At 43.0% G+C, this 22,522-nt stretch overlaps 1 protein-coding gene across 1 annotated transcript in view; it reads left to right on the top strand.

Annotated features, from left to right (window-relative positions):
* Nucleotides 1-4,286: 4,286 nt before the first annotated feature.
* Nucleotides 4,287-22,522, top strand: part of LOC143982679 (cytochrome P450 2G1-like) — a 30,924-nt gene continuing 12,688 nt past the window's right edge. Inside the window, exons 1-5 of the mRNA XM_077481604.1 lie at nt 4,287-4,422; nt 4,729-4,928; nt 9,315-9,477; nt 20,839-20,988; nt 21,205-21,365. Coding sequence (XP_077337730.1) covers nt 4,749-4,928; nt 9,315-9,477; nt 20,839-20,988; nt 21,205-21,365 — 654 coding nt within the window. The 5' untranslated portion in view covers nt 4,287-4,422; nt 4,729-4,748. The remainder of the gene's footprint in view (nt 4,423-4,728; nt 4,929-9,314; nt 9,478-20,838; nt 20,989-21,204; nt 21,366-22,522) is intronic.

Here is a 22,522-nt window from a genome sequence, read left to right as displayed (position 1 = left end):
GTATACCATCCTAGATAAACACAGAGGGTCAGTCCACCCAAAATGATATTTCATTACCTTGTGAACCCTCAATCACTAATCGAGAAACCAAACTCTTGCAATTTAGATGTGTGATCTCTGAGCTGTGCTGAATAGAAGCACTGAGTAATACTGGAAGACAGAGAAGTATAGAAAATAAAGAAATAAAGATACTGTGGGAACTTCACCCATGGCCTCATATTTCTAAAGCGATTAGTCTCTCATCCAAACTGGTCTTTTCAGTGTGTAGAACATACAGAGGAGCATTGTCCTGCTGCTCTCATGGCAAGCAATTACAATTCCTAGTAAGTTTACAACCTTTTTCTGTACAAGCCGAGTTCTCAGAACTGAACTTCATATCTGTAACAGAACTTTTCATTAAATGGAGATGCATATACAGCACCCAATAAAAAAAAATTGCGATACGGCACTGTGTTGCTTTAAAAAATAGGGGATAGATTTAGGAAATTTTTATTATCTTTTTTTTTTTTTACGTCGATCTGCAATTTTTTTTTGGGACTTCAGCATTATGGCAGACATATCGGACACTTTTGACACATTTTTGGGACCATTGGAATTTATATAGCGATCAGTGCTATAGAAATGCACTGATTACTTTAAAAATGTCACTAGCAGGGAAGGGGTTAACACTAGTGGGCATTACATACTACTGACATTTGCCTTACTTATCATTGACCACTGCACTCTGTCTAAAGCCGCGTACACACGTAGCCGTCTGTCCGACGTACTTAGTCTGGCGGACTTCCCGCCAGACTGTCCGTCGGACTTTCCGAACGGGCTACTTGCCCACACACGGCACTTTTTCAGCGGACTAATACGGCGTACTAAGTCCGCCGTACTATCCGCCCTACTTTTGAAATGAACGGACTCGCCCACACACGCAGAGGAAAGTCCGCTCATTTCGAGCGCGTCTCCAGGTAGGCGGGGCCCACGAAGCAGACGTCGCTGGCCCCGCCGCCTGGTATGGACTTAAAGGGGAACCCCAAAGCCGAAAAAAATCGGCGTGGGGGCCCCCCCCAAGTCCACAACAGACCCTTGTCCGAGCACGCTACCCGGCCGGCCAGGAAAGGGGGGCGAGCGAGCGCCCCCCCCCCCTCCTGAGCCGTACCAAGCCGCGTGCCCTCAACATGGGGGGTGCCTTGGGGAAGGGGGGGCCATGCGGCCCCCCCACCCCAAAGCACCTTGTCCCCATGTTGATGAGGACAAGGGCCTCTTCCCGACAACCCTGGCCGTTGGTTGTCGGGGGCTGCGGGCGGGGGGCTTATCGGAATCCGGGAGCCCCCTTTAATAAGGGGGCCCCCGGATACCGGCCCCCCACCCTATGTGAATGAGTATGGGGTACAATGTACCCCTGTGAATGTTAATTACAAATGTGAAAATTTATAATCATAAAACACCTCAAGTCATAGCCAATCTATCACCATGAATTGCAAAAAAACAAATAATTGCAAAAAAATATGTATATGATATAAACAATAATAAATAAAGTCCCAATTGGATACTAGAACAAAAAATATATCCACAGTCCAAGACAGTGATTCATTCAGTAAAAAACTCCATCTAAATCCATATGCCAGAAGGTGGTTGAAATCTTCTACAAAGTTGTGACACGTCCCTTCACCAAACTTTTGGACACAGAAAACACCCCAACTGTGAAGATAAAGTTGTCTTCTTACAGTCAACAGCATCTGGTAAGAAGACAACTTTATCTTCACAGTTGGGGTGTTTTCTGTGTCCAAAAGTTTGGTGAAGGGACGTGTCACAACTTTGTAGAAGATTTCAACCACCTTCTGGCATATGGATTTAGATGGAGTTTTTTACTGAATGAATCACTGTCTTGGACTGTGGATATATTTTTGATTGGACACGGCTGATCATGTGATAAATAGGTTCCGCCAGAAGCTCTTTACCGAGATCAGTGTAGCAGTGTCTGACTGACACACTGCACTACTGATCGCTGTGATGCGCGCCCCTATGAGCGCGCTCGTTCTGAGAGGATGTCATATGACTAAGCACTGTTAAATGTGAAACACGTCAGCTCGTTTGTCCCATTTTTTGCTGTGGCTTGTATCTGTTGAACTATTTACAAATAAATTCCGGAGTGTGGCTGTCCAGAACTTCATTTTTGCCTCATGTTGCTATATATTTAGCCGACACCTGGTGTTCCAGTTCCGAGGAGAGTTCTATATCCCCATTTCCACCTGGAGCGGTGATCTCTTTCCCGCCATATGATGGCCTCCCAGAACGAGAGCTGCGCTGCCTGCCCATCATTTGACGGCTGGCAGGCATAAGATGGTTAATATAGAAGTTGCCGGACTTTCCGGCAAAATAGGTCAGACGGAATCATTCCGTCAGATAGGCCGATCATGTGTGAGATAGTCTGATCGTTTTTCTTTTAAAAATTCAAACGGATCTAGAAATAGAGCATGTTTTAAATCTGTCCGACGAACTCAATTTCTATCGGGAAAGCCGTTCGTCTGTATGCTGGTCCGACGGACCAAATATGACGCAAGGGCAGCTATTGGCTACTGGCTATTGAACTTCCTTTTCTAGTCCCATTGTACATCATCATGTTCAAAACGAATGGACTTTGGTCTGTTTGTGTGTGGGCAAGTCTGTTTGTTCGGAAGTCCATCGTAACTCCGTTGAAAATCAGTCGTAAAGACCATCGGACCTTTTCTGCCAGAAAGTCCAGTCGTGTGTACGCGACATTAGGCTACTTTCACACTGGGGCGTTGGGGCTGTCATATTTGTGGCCCTTTTGAGCCGCTAGCAGGGCTCTTTTAACAGCTGAAAAAGGGTTACAAGCGCCCGCAAATTCAGTGGGCAGGGGCGCTGTAGGAGTGGTGTATACACCACTCCTACAGCGCCTCAAAGATGCGGCTTGCAGGACTTTTTTTGGCGTCCTGGAAGCGCACCGCTCCAGTGTGAAAGCACTCGGGCTCTCACACTGGAGTGAGAGGAGAGGCTCTTTACAGGCTTTATTTTTAGCGATATAGTGCCTGTAAAGCGCCTCAGTGTGAAAGCAGGCTTAGAAACTTTTAGAGAATGTCAGGTTCACCTCTAGTAATGTGCTGTACATTAGCAATAAAACTGTTCAAGGAAGGCAAAGCACTAACAGTTGGTGCCCCTGAAAGTGGAACTTCCACTCATTGTACCCCCCCTCCAGTGCCACATAGGGGGGGGGGGACAGAATACCTTTTTTTCCCACAGGTATCCCGTTCCCACTTCTGGGAGTCTCAGCTGTGGGTATTGACGTGACCACCTGGGCTCCCTTCTCCTTCCCCGGCCGCAGGGTTCCCCGCGTGAAGCTGAAAGGCTACACTGCCGGGTTCCCTTACCCGCAATGGAGGTGACATGCACCCGACAGCTGATGGAAACATCAGCTGCGGTGCTGACATTGCTGGACTCCAGGACTGGTAAGTGTCCAATTATTAAAAGTCAGTAGCTGCAGTATGTGTGAGGGGGCTGAGAGCATACGGGTGTGAGGGGGCTGAAAGCATACAGGCTATAGGGGGGCTGAGAGCGTACAGGTGTGAGGGAGGCTGAGAGCGTACAGGTGTGAGGGGGCTGAGAGCATAAAGGTGTGAGGGGGCTGAGAGAGTACAGGTGAGGGGGGACTTAGATCCTACAGGTGTGAGGGGGCTTAGAGCGTACAGGTGTGAGGGGGGCTGAGAACATACAGGTGTGAGGGGGCTGAGACGCACAGTGTGAGGGGGCTGAGAGCATACAGGTCTGAGGGGGCTGTGAGCATACAGGCTTTAGGGGGGCTGAGAGCGTACGGTTGTGAGGGGGGCTGCGAGCGTATGGGTATGAGGGGGGCTGAGAGCATACAGATGTGGGTGGGGACTGAGAGCATACAGGTGTGATGGGTGCTAAGAACGTACAGCTCTCTCAGGGATATTTTTACCAAAGACACGTAGCAGAATACATTTTGGCCTACATTTTAAATTTTTCTAATTTGATGTTTCAAAGCAGAAAGTAGAAAATGTTGTACTTTAATTCTTAGGAGTAGGTGCGTAAATTGTCCAGGTTTGTAGGGGCCCCATAGCATTACTTTGCCCAGGGGCCCATGATGCTATCAAGATGGCCCTGCAGGGTTCTACATCTATATTTACATATATACAGTATATTACATACTGTATATGAGTGTGTGTTTCTGTGTGTAAATCAGTATAATGCTTTCCTCTCTTAGTAGCTAGAGCCGGGCCTCAGCAATGACTGTTGTATCTACATCTTCACACTTTACTAGCCCATCCCTCCTCGCCATAGAAATGTTTATTCCCCAGGCTCGGTCACCCGGAAGTCTTGTTACAGGAGCTTCACAGAAAATATACAGACATAGCACAATAGAGCTTATAGAAGAATTCTCTGTATAGCATTGTAAGTATTTATTTTTACCAATATTTTATGCATTGATATGAAATCACATAGATGTTACACTACATGATTTTGAAAAGCTGTTATTTCAAATATTAAAGATTTTTTTAACCTAGTTTAGCTTAATAACCCTTTAGATAACCAAATCAAATTTATGCTGAATGTGTATATCAAAGGTGATGTAATTTGCATGTGACTGTCTGCAAACTGTACATTGGACTTATGTGAGAGCGAATGAAAAGTTACAAGATAACACTTTATTACACAATATATAATGGTTATACTTATGTTAACACTTCCTGCATGTAGATTACAAACCTGGAGTGACAATGGAGCTGGGAATAACAGGGACCCTTCTCTTGGCTGTCTTTGTCAGCCTAATAGTCTACTTCTTCACAACTAAGAGGAAAATGAAGTGGAAGGATATGCCCCCCGGACCACCCCCACTTCCGTTGCTGGGCACTATACTGCATATGAGCACTAAGGAGTTGCCCAAGTCTTTGGTAAAGGTGAGTACAGACCCAAGCTATACAAAAGTACCACTAATGCCAACATTTTAAAATGATAGCTCAAATAAAAAACTTGGGTCACACCCATAAATGTGGGTATTGTGCTTTAGCTGCAAAGATAGGATCTGAGCCCCCAGTCTGGCTCTAGGTGAGCACATGGGAATACAAATTCACAATAACAAAAAGAAATAAAGTCCAGTCTGCATGTAAATGTGCCAGTCTCTTAGGTGCAAGGTAAAATGAAAAGGGTTTTTGATGGTTTTTAACCACTTCCATACAGGGCACTTATACCTCTTTCCTGCCCAGACCCATTTTCATCTTTCAGCACTCACACTTTGAATGACAATTACTCATTCAGGCTACACTGTACCCAAACAAAATATTTACCTTTTTTTTCACACAAATAGAGCTTTCTGTTAGTGGTAATCACCACTGGGTTTTTTATTTTTTGCGATATAAGTAAAAACAGAGCAAAAATTTAGCTTCTCAAATAAGTAATTTTTGTTCTTAAATTTGGGCCACAGTTTATACTGCTACATATATTTGATAAAAAATAACCCAAATAAGTGGATATTATTTGGTCTGTTTGAAAGTTATAGAGTCTACAAGCTATGGTGCAAATCATTAAAAATTGATCACATCTGATGTACTGACTGCCTGTCTAATTTCTTGAGGCCCTGAAATGTCAGGACAATACAAATATCCCCCAAATGGCCCCTTTTTGGAAAGTAGACAGTCCAAGGTATTTAATAAGAGGCATTGTGAGTTTTTGAAGTTGTAATTTTTTCCCACAATTCTTGCGAAAATTAAGAATTTTTTTTTATTTTTTGCACAAGTTTGTCATAATAAGTTATTTCTCACACACAGCATAAACATACTTCCAATTACACCCCAAAATACATTCTGCTACTCCTTCGATACCACGTGCGTGAGACTTTTTTACAGCCTTGCCACATAGAGAGGCCCAACATGCGGGGAGCACCATCAGGCGTTCTAGGAGCATAAATTACACTTATCCTTTCCTGACTACCTATCACACTTTTGAAGGTCCTGGAGCACCAGGACAGTGGAATTACCAACAAAATGACCAAATTTTGAAAAGCAAACACCTCAATGTATATTCAATGAGGCATGGGCTGCAGATAGGTACTCAGGAATTCTGATGGGCTGTGAATAGGTACTCGGGTACTCTGATGGGCTGCAAATAGTTACTTGGGTACTCTGATGGGCAGGAAATAGATACTCGGATACTCTGGGTTGGAGACAGGTACTGGGGTACTCTGATGGGATGGAGATAGCTACTGGGGTACTCTGGGCTGAAGATAGGTACTCAGGTACTCTGATGGGATGAAGATAGGTACTGGGGTACTCTAGGCTGAAGATAGGTACTCAGGTACTCTGATGGGATGAAGATAGGTACTCGGGTACTCTGGGCTGAAGATAGGTACTCAGGTACTCTGATGGGCTTTTGACAAGTACCCGGGTACTCTGATGGGCTGGTGACAGGTACTCGGTGTACTCTGATGAGCTGAAGATAGGTAATCGAGTACTCTGGTGGGCTGGTGATAGGTACTCTGGGAATTCTGATGGGCTAGGTACAGGTACTCGGGTACTCTGATGAGCTGGTGACAGGTACTTGGGTACTCTGATGGGCTGGTGACAGGTACTCGGGAACTTTGATGGCCTGCAGGTAGGTACTCAGGTACTCTGATGGGCTGGTGATAAATACTCAGGTACTCAGATGGGCTGGTGTCAGGTACTCAGATGGGCTGGTGACAGGTACTCACAGGATGCTTTTTAACATTTGTGACTGGCTGTGATTGAACACAGCTGGTCATGTGATAACAAGACATTTTTATTGGCTCTTCACCCTCATCGGGGATGGGCTGTCTCCCGAGGGACATGCCTCATCCCCGATCACCGTGCTGTGCCCCCCCCCAGCGAGAACGGGCAGATGTCATATCATGCCCACTCAGAGGGAGGAGATGTTCCTGCCGGCGTCATATTACTATGGCCCTGTATGGAAGTGGTTAAAGTGGTTGTAAACCCTTACATATACCCAAAGAAGTTACTGGCCTCTGGTTATACATAGATGAAACAAATATTCCCACAAAAGTTGTACTTGTTTATCTGCAATTTTCTCTTCTCTACATACGCTCAAAGTGTAGAAATTATAAAGCCTGAATGAGCTGCCAGGAAAAAGGGGACAGAGAGCTGAAATTACACTCTTCAGAGTGTCAATTATCAGAAGTGATCCATGCTGATAGAATAGGAACAAAGCAGCAGACAGAAATGACACTTAGTGCTCTCAATTGAATCAAGTACACACTATTGAGGGATATGATTTGTTAATATTCCATGTCTGAGGTTTACTACCCCTTTAACTCCTTCCCGACCAGCCGTCGTAGTTGCGGCAGGTTGGCTCCCCTGGGTGAAACGATGTTACTTTATGTCGCTTCGCCTTTTGACCACTAGTGGGTGGCTCGCCACTGGAGCCGAAGTGGCCAGTGGGTTCGATAACCGCTGGGCATCCACGATCGCTCGTGACAGAACGAGAATCGGAATCTTGGAAGTGCAGTCTCTGTAGATCTGAGGGCACTTGTAGTGCAAAGTGGATTTGCCTTTAGTAAATAACCCCCATTGCGTTTTTTTTCAAAACTGTTGCTCTTTTTGTATTTATAACGCAAAAAGGACTTCAATTTTGTTTAGGTACAGCTTCGCACAACTATTTTTCAGTTAACCACTTGCTGACCAGCCGTCATTATACGGCGGCTGGCATTATGCTGTGGCAGGTCGGCATGTCCACGTGAGCCATTGTAGCTATACGTCGGGTTCTTTAAACAGGTTAGCAGATGTGCCCACCGCCGGAGGCGTGTGCACAAGCCCACTGCACTGCAGGGGTGCCGATACTCATGACCGACGGTCGCAATGACTGCCGGCCATGAGCAATCACGGGCACGAGAGGCAGAACAGGGACATGTGTGTGTAAACACACAAATTCCTGTTCTGTTCTGAGAGGAGAGGCAGAACCTAATAGCTAGGAACCATGATCTGCCATCTCCTATATTCAGTCCCCTCCCCCTACATTTAGAACACAAAGTCAGACAGGAAACACAGTTAAACCCTTGATCGCCCCTAGTGTTAACCCCTTCTCTGCCACTGACATTTATAAAGTAATCATTGCATTTTGATAGCACTGATCGAAGTATAATTGTCAGTCATCACAAAAATGTGTCAAAAGGGCCTGATGTGTCCGCCATAATGTCACAGTCACGATAAAAATCGCAGATCGCTGCCATTACTAGTAAAAAAATAATAATAATAATAAAAATGCCATAAATGAATCCCCTATTTTGTAGATGCTATAACTTTTGCGCAAACCAGTCAATATACACTTATTGTGTTTTTTTTTTTTTATATACCAAAAATATGTAGAAGAATACATATCGGCCTAAACTGAGAAAAAAAAATAGCTTTTAGCTTTTTTTTTTTATTGGGGATATTTATTATAGCAAAAAGTACAAAATATTGTTTTTTTTTTCAAAATTTAGTCTCTTTTTTTGTTTATAGCACAAAAAATAAAAACTGCAGAGATGATCAAATACCACCAAAATAAAGCTTTATTTGTGGGATTTGTTTGGGTACAGCTTCGAAAGACCACGCAATTGTCAGTTAAAACAACGCAGTGTAGTATCACAAAAAAATGGCCATTGAGCAGCCACTGGGGCTGAAGTGGTTAAGAGTGTTATGGAGATAGGACATCAGTACATCAAGATTGATCGATTTTCATACATATATACATTAGTTTGTGAAATTTTCCTACAGACTCAACAGTATACACTGATTTGGGTTATTTTTACCAAAGAAATGTAGCAGAATAAATTTTGCCCTAAAATTCTAAAGAAAGATTATTTATTTTCAAAATTATATAACAGAAACAAAGAAGGATGTGTTTTTTTTTTTCAAAATGTTTTATTTAGCAAAAAATAAAAACCCAGTAGTGATTAAATACCACCAAAAGAAAGCTCTATTTGTATGAACAAAATAATAAAAATGTTATTTGGGTACAGTGTTGCATGACCGTACAATTGCCATTCAAAGCATGACAGCGCTGAAACCTGAGAATCGGCCTGGGCAGGAAGGGGGTGGAAGTGGCTAGTATTAATGCAGTTAAGTTGACCTATGCCAACATAATAATTTACTATTGGCAATGCTCCATTAGACCAGTGACCAGACCATTTATCTTCCTTAAGCATCTAGTCTCTGCCAAATGGGCTCTTTACAGTATAGACCCTAGGACCATTTTTTTTTAGGTATACCTTGAGAGTCATGAGAGTCATGCTGTGTATATTGCTAAAGTGCAATAACTTTCATTTAACTTTTTAGCTAAGTGAGCAGTATGGACCAGTGTTCACCATCTTTATGGCCAATGATCCAATAGTTGTTCTAGCCGGTTATGAGTGTGTAAAAGAGGCCTTTGTGGATCGCAGCGATGCATTCAGTGACAGAGCAAAGACTGATTTAGCCACTCTGGTTTTTAAAGATTATGGTGAGTTTCACTTTGTATGTAACTAACTTCAGTCCTAGCACTTGCAGAATGCCATTGTGCTATTTATTTCTTGTTAGATTTTACCAAAGGCTAACACATTTTTAGCAAAAAATCTATATCTATGCTATCAACGCTTATCTTATCTTAAAGTAAACCTTGCACTTTGGTGACAAGGTCTGCCTATTCAAGGTTTCTTCCTTCTCCTTCCACATACCACTACATTAAAAAGTACCAAACAAAACCAGTGGAGCAAAAAGAATTTAAACAATATACTTACCTTTCCCTGGCCTCTTCCCGAGGCACCTAGGTGAGAGTGACTTCATCCTGCATCCAGCCAGATCTCAGAGAATGTTGAGTAGCCTGAGTAGTGATTCTGCACTTTGATGCAGTGCAGTGGCAGCCCGCTCTATAGGGGTGACGAACCCCTAATCCATGCACCCGGCCCCTATTCTCCATTCAGGGTGCTGGACGCATGGATTTCAATTTTTTTAATTTTTTTATTGAAGAGCATGATTAGATTAATTGGCTTAAAAAAGGGTGAGCTCAGAGTGGAGAGCACTGTGCCCTGAGCCCACCGACTTGTGTGACTTCCTGCAACTCCTCCTGGCCAATCAGGAAGCGGGTCCTGAAACCCAATTGGCTGGGAGTGGGGGTGGAGCTTGGCCATGAGTCAGTATGGCAGTATTGACCGGGGAGCTCCATCGCGGATCAGCGACTAAAGAGCAGTGCCCTGCAACTGTTCCAGTAGAGATGAGACAGCCTGCACGTGTGCCAGAAAGGCCGAGAATGACAGGGAGCTCCGCTTCCCACTGCTCAGCGAACTCTGCACAGCCCAAGGTCGGCAGCATGGCGGCCTCTGGAGAAGAGGCCGAATAGGACATGGAGCATGCTCCCTGTCCCCAGCAGGGGCCAGTGAGTAAAAAAAAAATGTCTGGTACTGGTGATTCAGAGGCAGGCTTTCCTCTGGAACCACAGCAAACACATGCTGACTTCCCTGCCACTAACCAAGTTTGTTTGCCACCTCCCCCCAAAAAAATGAAGCATCGGTCACCACTGCTGCAGTGTCTTTTTGTGAGATATTGGCTACACAGCATTTCCAGGGATTTTGTTAACAGAAAGTCACTGTCACTCCCTGCAATGCAGAAGTCAAGGAAAGGTGAGTCTATCATCCAAAGCACACAACTCCGGCAGAAAAGGTTGGACAGTCTTCCTGACAGTGTTCCCAATGGAGTTCTGACCGAACGAACCAAAATCCGTCAGTTTTGAATGTGATGACATATGACGGGACTAGAAAAGGAAGTTCAATAGCCAATAGCCGACCTTGCGTCGAATTTGGTCCGTCGGACCAGAATACAGACGAACTGTTTTCCCGATAGAAATTGATTCAGTCGGACAGATTTGAAACATGTTCTATTTATAGGCCCATCTGAATTTTTGAAGAAAAAAGTCAGATGAAGCCCACACACGATCGTAATATCCGACGGAATGATTCCGTCTGACTTTTTGTGCCGGAAAGTTCGGTCGTGTGTACGCGGCATAACTGTTTTTCTTTCCACGGGTTTTTGCAATTTTATTCAGCGTATCTTTACCGTGTGGTGGATGGCTTAATAGGTATAGCTTACCAGAAGCAGTTAAATCATAGCAACCAGGGACTGTTAACAGAGACTGAACTGTATTTTCAGCAGAGGCTGAACTCTATTTTGCCATGTCCAATGCAGGAGACTGCTGATAAGTTCCAAGAGAGACCGCCAACTTGCTTCAAGATTACTAGATGCCATGGCATGTTGCAAGTGACTACCACAGGCTAAAAAGATGTTGTATAGGGCTATTAGAGAACTCCAACCTGTTACATGAGACTATTTAAAACCACAGATATGTTATAAAAGACTCATAGAGACTGATCACATATTGCAAGATACTACTAGAAGCCACACACATGTTGTAAAGGGCTAGTAGAGACCACTAACACAGTGAACAGGTCTTCTAACACTGCGAGCATCATGTCAACAGTAGTGATGAGATGAACATACCAGGGTTCAGTTTAGTGAACACTCAGCAAACATTATTGAAATTTGGATCCAGAATCAGAGCTCTTTTGAAACCCATGGAATCTGAACATTTGTTTTTAGTAATTTTCTGGTGGATATCTGCCAAAGAAAAAAAAATATTGAAGAAGAGAGGCCATTTTGTAGTGGCTCAAAGGGCAACATAAAAAAAAAATAAGCAGTTTCTTTAAGTTACATGCTTGGGTGATGCCTTAAAGCTGTATGTAGAATTAAAGAACATTAATGCTGCGTACACACAATCGGAATTTCCGACAACAAATGTTCGATGGGAGCTTGTTTTCGTAAATTCTGACTGTGTGTAGGCTCCATCAGACATTCACTGGAATTTCCGACAACAAATGTTTGAGAGCTGGGTCTCAAATTCCGATCGTGTGTACATAGTTCCGACGCACAAAAGTCCATGCATGCTCGGAATCAAGCAGAAGAGCCACACTGGCTATTGCACCTAATTTTTCTCAGCTCGTTGTATATGTTGTAGGTCACCGCGTTCTTGGCAATCGGAATTTCCGACAACACTTGTGTGGCCGTGTGTATGCAAGACAAGTTTGAGCCAACATCCATTGGAAAAAATCCACGGTTTTGTTGTCGGAATGTCCGATCGTCTGTACGTGGCATAAGACTCTTGGACACAGCATCAGTAACACCATAAATTGCAGAAATGTACTTTACCATTACATACAGTAATTGCTTGGTTTACATATGACAGCAGCAAAACAATATAATTTATTTCCACCCCAAAAGAAATTTGTATTAGAAAGTTTATGCCAAAAGATGTTGACAGTGGCAGGTGGTGGGATGTACTTATGGTGGTTGGTTGTGCTCATTTAGACCAGCCATGGAAATAGTGGCAGCATGTGAGATATTTTTGCAGCCTGCATCGGTGAAAGGAGCAGCGTTGAATGAAGAAAGAAAATGGAGGGTAGAAGGATTCCTCAAATATTTAATCAGAAGCATCAGTAATAACTTAATTTTCACAAATTATTAGCCAGTCAACATTGTCCATAGAGAGATGCACTCTGCTGTCTGTTACAAAGCTCCCCACTGCACAGACTGCATATTCAGAGAGCATGCTGGCTGCAGGGCAGCCTAGCAGCATAACTGCATACTGTGCAAGCTCTGCCCAGTGGTCCATCCTCATGACCCAGTAGTCGAGGGGATCATCCATTCAGAAAGTCTCTGTATCTGCTCTTGCCCTAGATAATTAGCAACCATGGTTGGAGGGTTTCCAACCAGCAGTCATCCCTTTCCTTAATGGTATTAATCCTAGGGCTGTTCACAAGCTCTGAAACAAGAGGAAGTCCATAAACCACAAATTACTGGAAGTGAAGAAACCCTTGCACTCGTAGTCACTGAGGATGCTGGATAGGTGCATTCAAGCCTATGGACCCAATTAACTTATAATGGGTAGCAGAGTGGCTTAGCAGTTGGCACTATTGCCTTGAAGCACTGAGTTACTCAAGTTAAATCTCTTCTGGAGAAGCAATAGGGGAAAATAGTGTGAACTTGAAGGGAAGGAAAATACTTGATATCTGAGAGACAATGTGGGGTATTGAAGAAAATGTTCAGAACAGATAATTTTGTTTGTAAATGTGCCTCCTTGAGAGAAAACTGGGTTGTTATAAAACAACTTTTGAAATTTAAAACTGTAAGGCCGCGTACACACGCGGGGACTGTTCGCCCAACTTTGTCCGCTGAACAGTGTTTCGGCGGACAGTCCGCCCGTGTGTGGGCTTTCAGCGGACAGTTTCAGCGAACAGTCTGCTGAACAAAGTTTTTCGGAAATTCCGAAAAACTGTCCGCTGAAACTTGGTTTCAGCGAACAGTCCCCTCGTGTGTAGGCTTGTTCGTCAAACTAAGTTTCGCGCATGCTCAGAAAGGATTTACACGCCGAAAGTTGTAATGCAGTGTATAGGACGTCGTATTTTCCGTCCCATCGTACACGTCATCGCGCACGGTTTCAGCAAACTGTTCGTTCGTCGTGTGTGGGCAAGTCCGTCCATGCTAATTTTGAGCGGACTGTTTGCTGAAACTGTTTGACGGACAAAGTTGAGCGAACAGTCCCCGCGTGTGTACGCGGCCTTACATTAAAATGTTCAAAAATACTTGCCAGTCTAATGGAGATTTTTGCTTAGATTTGTGACTTTGTACCACCTTCACTCCTAGAAGGGCAGACTGTTATAACTTTGCCATAGCAGTGTCTTGAATTTGTGTGTAAACATGTTGGAAAGTATACTTTTTTTTTTTTTTTTATTATTAATCTTTATTAAATTTTCACATTTATACAGACCACATTTTAAAATAACATTACCAGGGTTCAAATACCTCTTTCTTCCCTTCCGAGATCTGAGTTTTCGAGTTCTAGGAAGGGAAGGGGGACATGAAGATACCTCCATACATCATATATAATTAGCAAAAAAAACAAAAAAAACAAAAAAAACAAAAGCACATTATCTAAACAGTACCATATCCCCCCTTCTCCTACCATCACTATTTTTGCAGTTCCTACGTTTTTCCTATTATTATAACCCCACCCCTCCCTCCCATCCCTTCTATCCACCCCGCCCCCCCTCCCCTCCCCTCTTATATATATATTGGTGCTTTTATCCTACAGTATAGCATAAATGTGTTATAATAATTCCCGAACCTTTAATGTACCTTACCCTACTCCTTCCCATTACCCATCCCCCCTCCCCTCTTCCCTTTCCTATCATGGTTTAAACTGGGGTATGCATCACTTCTATCCACTCTCGCCAGTTCCTATTAAACTCCTTTAGGTTATTTCGTTTTGCATATACTGCCCTCTCCTTACATAGATAGTCATTTACCGCCCTTATCCAATCCTCTACTGTAGGGGGTAGCTTTGATTGCCATCTCCTAGCTATCATCCTTCTAGCTTGAAATAAACATCTTAGGATTGCCGTTGTTATTCCCTTCCTTTCTACTTCCTCCTCTCTGTAGCCTAAAATGCACACTATGGGATTTAACTCTATTACCGTCCCAAAAACCCTACTTATTATCTTTACCACTCCTTCCCAGTATCTAAATAATTTGGGACATTTCCAAAGCATGTGCATTAAATTCCCTGACCCCCCACACCTGGGGCAAAAGTCATCTGTTCTCTTACCAAATTTAAATAATTTCTGGGGAGTATAGTATGCTCTATTAATTACCATTAAATGGGAAATCCTCTGAGGAGGAGAGACCGAGACCTTTGGGCATGCCGCTAGGATATTTTTCCACTGTGCTCGTGTTATATTACCTAGGTCCTGCTCCCATTTCCCTTTCTCAACCCTCCCTTTCCTCTCACTATTAATCTGTTCACCCAGCTGGGCATAGAATTTAGATATTAATCCTTTAGTGGGTCCTGCTTGTGCTACTGGGTATAGCAAGGGCATTTCCTCCCATGTTAATAACAGGTTTCCAAACTGGGTCCTTAAAGCATGCCTCACTTGTATATAGGCATAAAATGAATTTTGTGATATCTTAAATTCTCTTTGCAGCTGGTCGAAAGATTTAATACCCCTGCCGCCATATAGATGGCTTAGCCTTACAATGCCACATTTTTCCCAATCTGCAATTTTTCCAACCCGCCATATTTCCTGTAGCTTCTTATTGTTCCATAGAGGCGTATACTTTGTTATTTCACTATATCCCATTTTTTTTTTAACTGTACCCCATAGCTTTAACATCATTTTTACTGTGGGACATCTACACTGGAATGAGTCCGCTTCCAGGGTCTCGATCAGGGTACTATGTGGGGAGCCTGTTAATACTAATCTCCCATTTGGGGTTCCTCCGTTCTTCTCATCTATCCCCCCTAGCTGTTGTAATTGGGACGCCCAAAAATAGCACTCCGGATAAGGGACCGCGAATCCTCCTTCCTCTCCCGGTAGCTGAAGCATCCGCAATTTCAATCTAGCCTGTCCTCCCCTCCATATTAGCTCCCTAAACAGCATCTCGATTTTATCAAACCAACTTTTGTTAATCCATATTGGGGCATTGTGTAATATGTATAAAAGTTGGGGCATCCATATCATTTTTATCAGATTGCATCTGCCAGCGACCGAGAGAGGCAATCGTTTCCATATAGCAATTTTTTGTTTAAACTTAGCCAGTAATGGGACTAAGTTATAACTTATATATTGCTTAGGATCCCTTGACAAGGTTACTCCCAGATATTTCAACTTATCCACCATTGGCATTTGGGGGGTTCCCAGGGCCATTTGCTGACCAATTGGGTCCAAAGGGAGACATTCCGATTTTTCCCAATTTATCTCCAGCCCAGTGAAGCCTCCAAACCTTTGCCCCAGTTCCATTGCCCTTGGTAGTGAGTATCTCATATCCCCTAAGAACAATAGGATATCGTCTGCATAAAGTGAGATTTTTTCCTCTCCAGTTTTTCTTACAAAACCGACCACATCCCGGTTTGCTCTAATTGCACATGCCAGGGGCTCTATGGCCAATGCAAAGAGCAGGGGTGATAATGGGCACCCCTGCCTAGTCCCTCTCCCCAACTCTATTTTCCCGGATAACTCGTTATTAATTTTTAGTCTCGCACTAGGTTTGTCATATAGCATCCTAATCCATCTTATAAAGGAAGGACCCAGGCCAAATTTCTCCCAAACTTTCCATATATATCCCCATTCTACGCTATCAAATGCTTTCCTTACATCCAATGCCACCACTGCACCCGGAGTATCGTTATCCATTGGGACCTGCAAGTTCAAAAAGGCTCTTCTGATATTTATACTCGTTGACCTGTTGGCTATAAACCCTGTTTGGTCCATATGGACCAATCTTGCTATGACTCGATTAAGCCTAGTCGCTAATACCTTGGCCAATATCTTTGTATCAGTACACAGGAGAGAGATTGGCCTATACGCTGCAACATCTAAGGCGTCCTTCCCTTCTTTGTACAACAGGGTTATAACCGCCTCCATCATTGATGGGGGCAATTTACCCTCCCCATATGCTCCTCTTAACATCTCCAGAAGTTCAGGAATCAGTATCTCGCCAAAGTTTTTATAGACTTCAATCGGTAGTCCATCCGGCCCAGGCGATTTCTGATTTGGCATACTCGCAACTGCTTCCTGAAGTTCTTTCAAAGTTATTGGGGCTTCCAGTTCCTCTCTTTCTTCTTGTTTCAAACATGGTACCTCTAATTGACCTAAAAATGCTTCCATTTGCTCATCCATCCCCACTTTTTGTGCAGTATATAGGTTTTTATAATATCCTTCAAATGCTTGGGAAATACTCCCCGTTTCTGTTATAACCTTTCCCTCAGATATCCTAATCGCCGAGATTGAGGAAGGACCCGAGTTATTCTTCACCAGTTGTGCCAACATTTTTCCCACGCTTTCCCCTTCCGCGAAGGAGGCTTGGCGTTGGAACATATGCTGAATCTCTGCTTTCTTTAGAGCTAATAACCTAAGTTCTTCTTGTTTATCTAACCAGATTTTTTCTTTGCCCTGCATGGGGTCACTAATAAAATCTCTTTCAGCCTCTGACACTTCTCTCCCTATTTGTACCTCCTGTTCCCTAGATTTCCTGTTTATTTTTGCTATTGATTGGATCATAAGGCCCCTTAAGAAAGCTTTCAGAGTGTCCCACAGGATCCCCGATGTTACTGTACCCCGGTTATTTTTTAGAAATTCTTTTAATTCCCACTGAATTCTCTCAGGGCATTCTTCTGTCTCTTTTTTTATCAGTTCTAGCCAGAGCGGGTTCACTTTCCACAACCTCTGTACCTTACGTTCTCTCATTTTTAATACTGCTGTCACTGGGGAATGATCTGAAATCCCCCTGGGCTGATATTCAACCTTTTCCACCATTTGTAAGGCCAGGTCATTCCCCAGTATCATATCAATCCTGGATAACGTAGTATGTGTGGACGAGTAGCAACTATACTGCCGAGCTCCCGGGTTCCCAGTTCTCCATAAATCCCGTAGTCCTACTTCTTCCAGGTACTGTCCCAACCTCCCCTGCCAAGCTGGTTCCACCTGTGTTTTTTCTGGGAATCTATCAATTTTAATATCCAATACCGTGTTGAAATCCCCTACTATTATTATAGGGACACCATCTATCCCCACTAAAAATTCCTGTAGTTTAAAAAGCACTTCCATTTTAAATGGTGGAGGGATGTAGATGTTTGCCAGCATACATTCTCTATTTTCAATTAGACACTGTAAGAAAATGTATCTGCCTTTTTCATCCAGGCTAACCCGTTTGCATACAAAATTCACCCCCGTTTTTACCAAGACACTCACCCCTCTGCTATATGTCGAATAAACAGAGTGATATTGAAATTGATATTTTCTGCTCTGCAGCCGGTATATTGTATCTCTATTTAAATGGGTCTCCTGTATGCAGAGCAACTCTACTCCACATCCCTCCAACAAGGATAGCACAGCTTTTTGTTTCAGCCGCGTCCCCAGACCCCTCACATTCCAGGAGCCTATCTTAATTTTACCATCCTGCATAGCCATAAACACATATAGAGGAGAAAAAGAAAAAAAAAGAAAAACCTAAGGTAGTAAAGAAAGAGAGCGAAATAACCAGTCTACTGATAACACTATTGAGAACCATTTGTCTCCCAGTACCCACCAACTCCCCTCTATCTTCTTTTATTACCTTATACCACACTCCCCATATATTACTCCCTTGTATAATAACAAATTTATTAGGCGTCACCATTAACTCGTATGTTATGTGTCTTTGAATATGCATTATACTGTATGATCGTTTATTACCATTTTCCCCCTTGAGATCAATAAATTTTCCTTGTTTTTTACCACCCCTAGTTTTACCACCCCACGGTTTGTGTCCTTTTTTGCTTTGAGTTATTTCCTGTACTACATTTATTAGTGCATACTTATATTTTTTTTTCCCCTTCAACCTCCCCCCTATTTTCCCTACTACACCCACCCCCTCTCCCCCCTTTCTACCTCCCTCCCGCCCCTCCCCCACCTTCCTAGGTGTTACCCTAGGGGCTATTAGTGACCTTGTACCACTCTCTTCACAACCTATTTACCACCCTCACCTAATGCACTCGCCGTGTATTACCTCCCTCCCGCCCCCCTCCCATACAGACACAGACACAGACAACACACACCCAAAAAAAAAAAAAACCCCCAAAAACACACATACTTCATCCCCCCCTCTCCTTTTATCTTCCCATCCCACTCAGTACTAGAAACCCCAGCAACTACAACTTTTCTTTATTTTCTTCTATCCATTTTTCCACTTCTATCGGGGAACTAAAAACCTGAGTATGCCCTAGTGCATTAATCCGTAACTTTGCAGGATAAAGCAGAGCATACGGCACCCTGAGCTTCTGTAGCCTGCGTTTCACCTGGAGGAACTCTACCCTTTTTCTCTGAAGTTCTGGGGAAAAGTCAGAATATAGTGAGATTCTAACACCCTTATACAGTACATTCCCCATTTCCCTTGCTTTCCGTAATAACACCACTTTATCCTTATAATTAAGTACTTTCATCAGTAATGGCCTGGGACGGCCCCCCTCCAATGGTGCTCTAAAGGGTACCCTATGCGCCCTCTCTATTGAGAACGTTGTTGAAAAAACCTCCCTTCCAAACAGTTCAACCAAAAGATGCTCCATAAATTCCGTAGGGTTTACACCCTCGCTTTTTTCGGGGAGGCCCACTACTCGCACATTGTCCCTCCGGAGCCTATTTTCCATTTCGTCCATTCTTGTTCTATATCCACTGAACTGCTCCTTCAGGCTTTCTACTTCTTTAATTAAGAAGGTTGTATCGTCTTCTAATCGACTAGTCCTTATCTCAAGTTCTGTCGTCCTTTCCACCACTTTCTGTAAGTCTTGCCTTACCACCATTAGATCTTCCTTCACTCCCTTCATTTGATTACAGAGTTCTTTAAGTGAAATGTTGCATGCATTTACGGCCAGTAACACATCCTTTATAGTTGGCTCCTTTTCTATCGGGGGGGAGTCACCTACTGTAGTTTCTATATTCTGTTCCCCAGCTTCCGCATTTTTATTTACTGAGGGTTTTACCACTGCTCCGGCTTGTGTGTTGATATTAATATTTGACTGCCCCACACTTTTCCTTTCAGTCATTACACCTTGCTGCCCTTTTAACTGTCCTTTTTTTGGAGGGGTCTGGGATGACTGAGCCGGATTATGGGCATATTGTTCTAACTTAGCTGCTGTGACGGACTGTTGCGAGCTTTTTTCCCCCCTTTCTTTTGCAGAACGTAAATGTTGCATCTTACTTTCCTTTTTCTCGTCCTTACTTCGGGACAATCCTGGATATATCGTATTATATCGTGTTTTAAAGGGATACTAATCCAGCCGCCCACCACACAATATTCACTTAATGCAGTAATGACCGTATTCCAATGCTTATTTCAGGTAACACAAAGACCTCCTGTTTCCTGGTTTTACAGCACCACTCACATTGGCTCATGAATTGTTTAGCCTGTCAGTTTTTTTTTTTTTAAAACAGAGACCGTCCCACTGTTAATAGGTCAATACAGTACTGAGCTAGATTTATAAACAGCTTTATAGTCAATCCGCACGTTCTCATAATCAGATATTTCTTAAGCGCTGCTTACAACACATTCAGATTCTTTTTTGCCAGGAAGTATTCCTTTGCCCAGGCTAACAATTTAGCAGTCTCTCGCCTTAAGGTACACACAGGAGGCAGTGGAATCCGAACATCAAAAGAAGGAGACAAAATGAAAAGATGACCGGAGAGTACAGGTCTTTCTTACCCCATCCGGCTCATAGGCATCGCTGTACCACAGCTTTCCTTACCAGTCCTCTGCCTGCAGTACCCCTCCGACTGCCGGCTTCCTCCTCCCCACACTCCTGCCGCTTACCTCCTTTCTCCTGTCGCAGCTTACTGGGGAGCGGGGGAGCCTTCGGTAACGCTCAGTGTCTCACAATCGGAGAGGTTCGGCGTTGATCGGGGGTACTCGTGGACTCGCGTTTCACTTCGGACGTCGGATACGACGGCTGCAGACTCGGAGGTCAGCGGAGATCCCCGGCGGCGCAGCGTGATCGCGTAATGCTGTCACTCCTCCTCCCGTCCAGCGTCCGGCTATGTTATTCAGCTCCGGCCCTCCTCACGCTGTACTCGGCCGCGGCATTAAACTTTATACGCTCCACGCTTCCATCATGGGGGCCTTGGAGGGAGTTACACACGGCGTCCTCTCATCACACTCACTCCACCCTACACATCCGGCCACACCCCATGATTGAATAATTCCCTGGAAAGTATACTTACAATATTTTTTTATTTGTGAACAATGAAAGGTGTGATCCTGAGTAATGGGGAACGCTGGAAGCAGATACGACGCTTCACACTCACCACCTTGAGGGATTTTGGAATGGGGAAGAGAAGCATTGAGGAACGTATCCAGGAGGAGGCCCGCTGCCTGGGAGAAAGCTTCTGGAAAAATGGAGGTTGGTGATATCTTTATACTACATGTACATGGTCTTTTTTAGGATATACAGTACCTTTTATAAAATTTGGCACATTCATCAACAAGATATCGGCAGGTCTGTATGACTGTTTAGTTTTAACAGTACACTGCATATTTATCATTAATTTACTGTAAGCCTTTATAATATTCTGTTCTTGAATTAATATGGAAGTCCTTGTTTTTGGTATTTCTTTAGGCTCTCCATTTGACCCAACAGATCTTCTGCGTTTGGCGGTCTCCAATGTTATCTGCTCCATTGTTTTTGGAGAACGCTACGAATATGAAGATCAGAAATTCATGACTCTTCTCTGTTTGCTGAAGGAACTCTTCTCAACCATTGCTTCTCCATGGGGTATTGTAAGTCTGCTTACCAAATTGTTATTGGAATTATTACTGTGTATATTTTTTTTATCTATTAAGAGTACGCTGTACAAATTTGGAACAGTTCCAAAAGGAAAAAAAAAAAGAAATGTATTGTACATTTTTGTAAATTTTTTTACTATTGAATGCCATTTTTTTGCAATACAAAAATTGTTATAGCTGTAGAAAAATTGGGACAGTTGGCAGGATATGTAACAAAAATGTGGATTGAAGCATATCTAATGTAATTTGGGGAACTCCTTTATTAGGGCTTGAGAAAACACACACACTCAGATTGATTGATAATGAATGGTATCTTTGTTCAACCTTACAACTATGTCGAATAAAGAAAACCCAGCGCTATGGCTGGATAATACCTATATATATATATATATATATATATATATATATATATATATATATATATATATATATATATATATATCATCTGCTCCCCTCAAAGTGCAATAAATTGACTTTGTGACATGTGGGTTGTATAAGGAATAAGAGGGCACTAAATAAAAAAATGTACACTATATATTATGGTTAAATAGCATAAACATAAAGTGTGATAGTGCTATGCAATCAACAGTAATAATAAAGTGCTTCTAAATCATCAAAGTACGTAAAGAACATCAAAGTGAATAAAGTATATAACTATAAACAGCTGATTGGATCAGTGGAATAAAAAAGATGTCCATAAACAATGTGAGATGATTCAGATCTTTACACCAATGTCATGGGAACGATTTATGGATGAACACACCCAGTGGATAAGGGTAAATAGCCTACTTACCAAATCACCATGACCCCTTTAATTAAAAAGGCAGGTCGGGTGAAGTTTGGTTTGGTTTGGAATGCTGGAGTCAATAGGACAAGCCTGGGGAACACTCCTCCTTGTAGTCGATCAGAAAAAGATGGAGAAGGACAGGATCATAGTATAATTCCGTTTATTAAAAAATAACAAGTTAATTCCGTTACGTTCAAGGCACCACCTAAAGTAAGAGGCCATTTAGCTGTTCTGTTTTGAACTTGATATTTTTAATAAACGGAATTATACTATGGTCCTGTCCTTTTCCATCTTTTTCTAATCAACTACAAGGAGGAGTGTTCCCAAGGCTTGTCCTATAGACTCCAGCATTCCAAACCAAACC

Source organism: Lithobates pipiens, unplaced genomic scaffold, assembly GCF_037356315.1.
Source record: "Lithobates pipiens isolate NorthernLeopardFrog02 unplaced genomic scaffold, aLitPip1_a1.2 Scaffold_1, whole genome shotgun sequence".
In the NCBI taxonomy this organism is placed as follows: Eukaryota; Metazoa; Chordata; class Amphibia; order Anura; family Ranidae; genus Lithobates; species Lithobates pipiens.
Note: the sequence above shows the minus strand (reverse complement) of the source record. Positions and strands in the feature narration are given on the sequence as shown.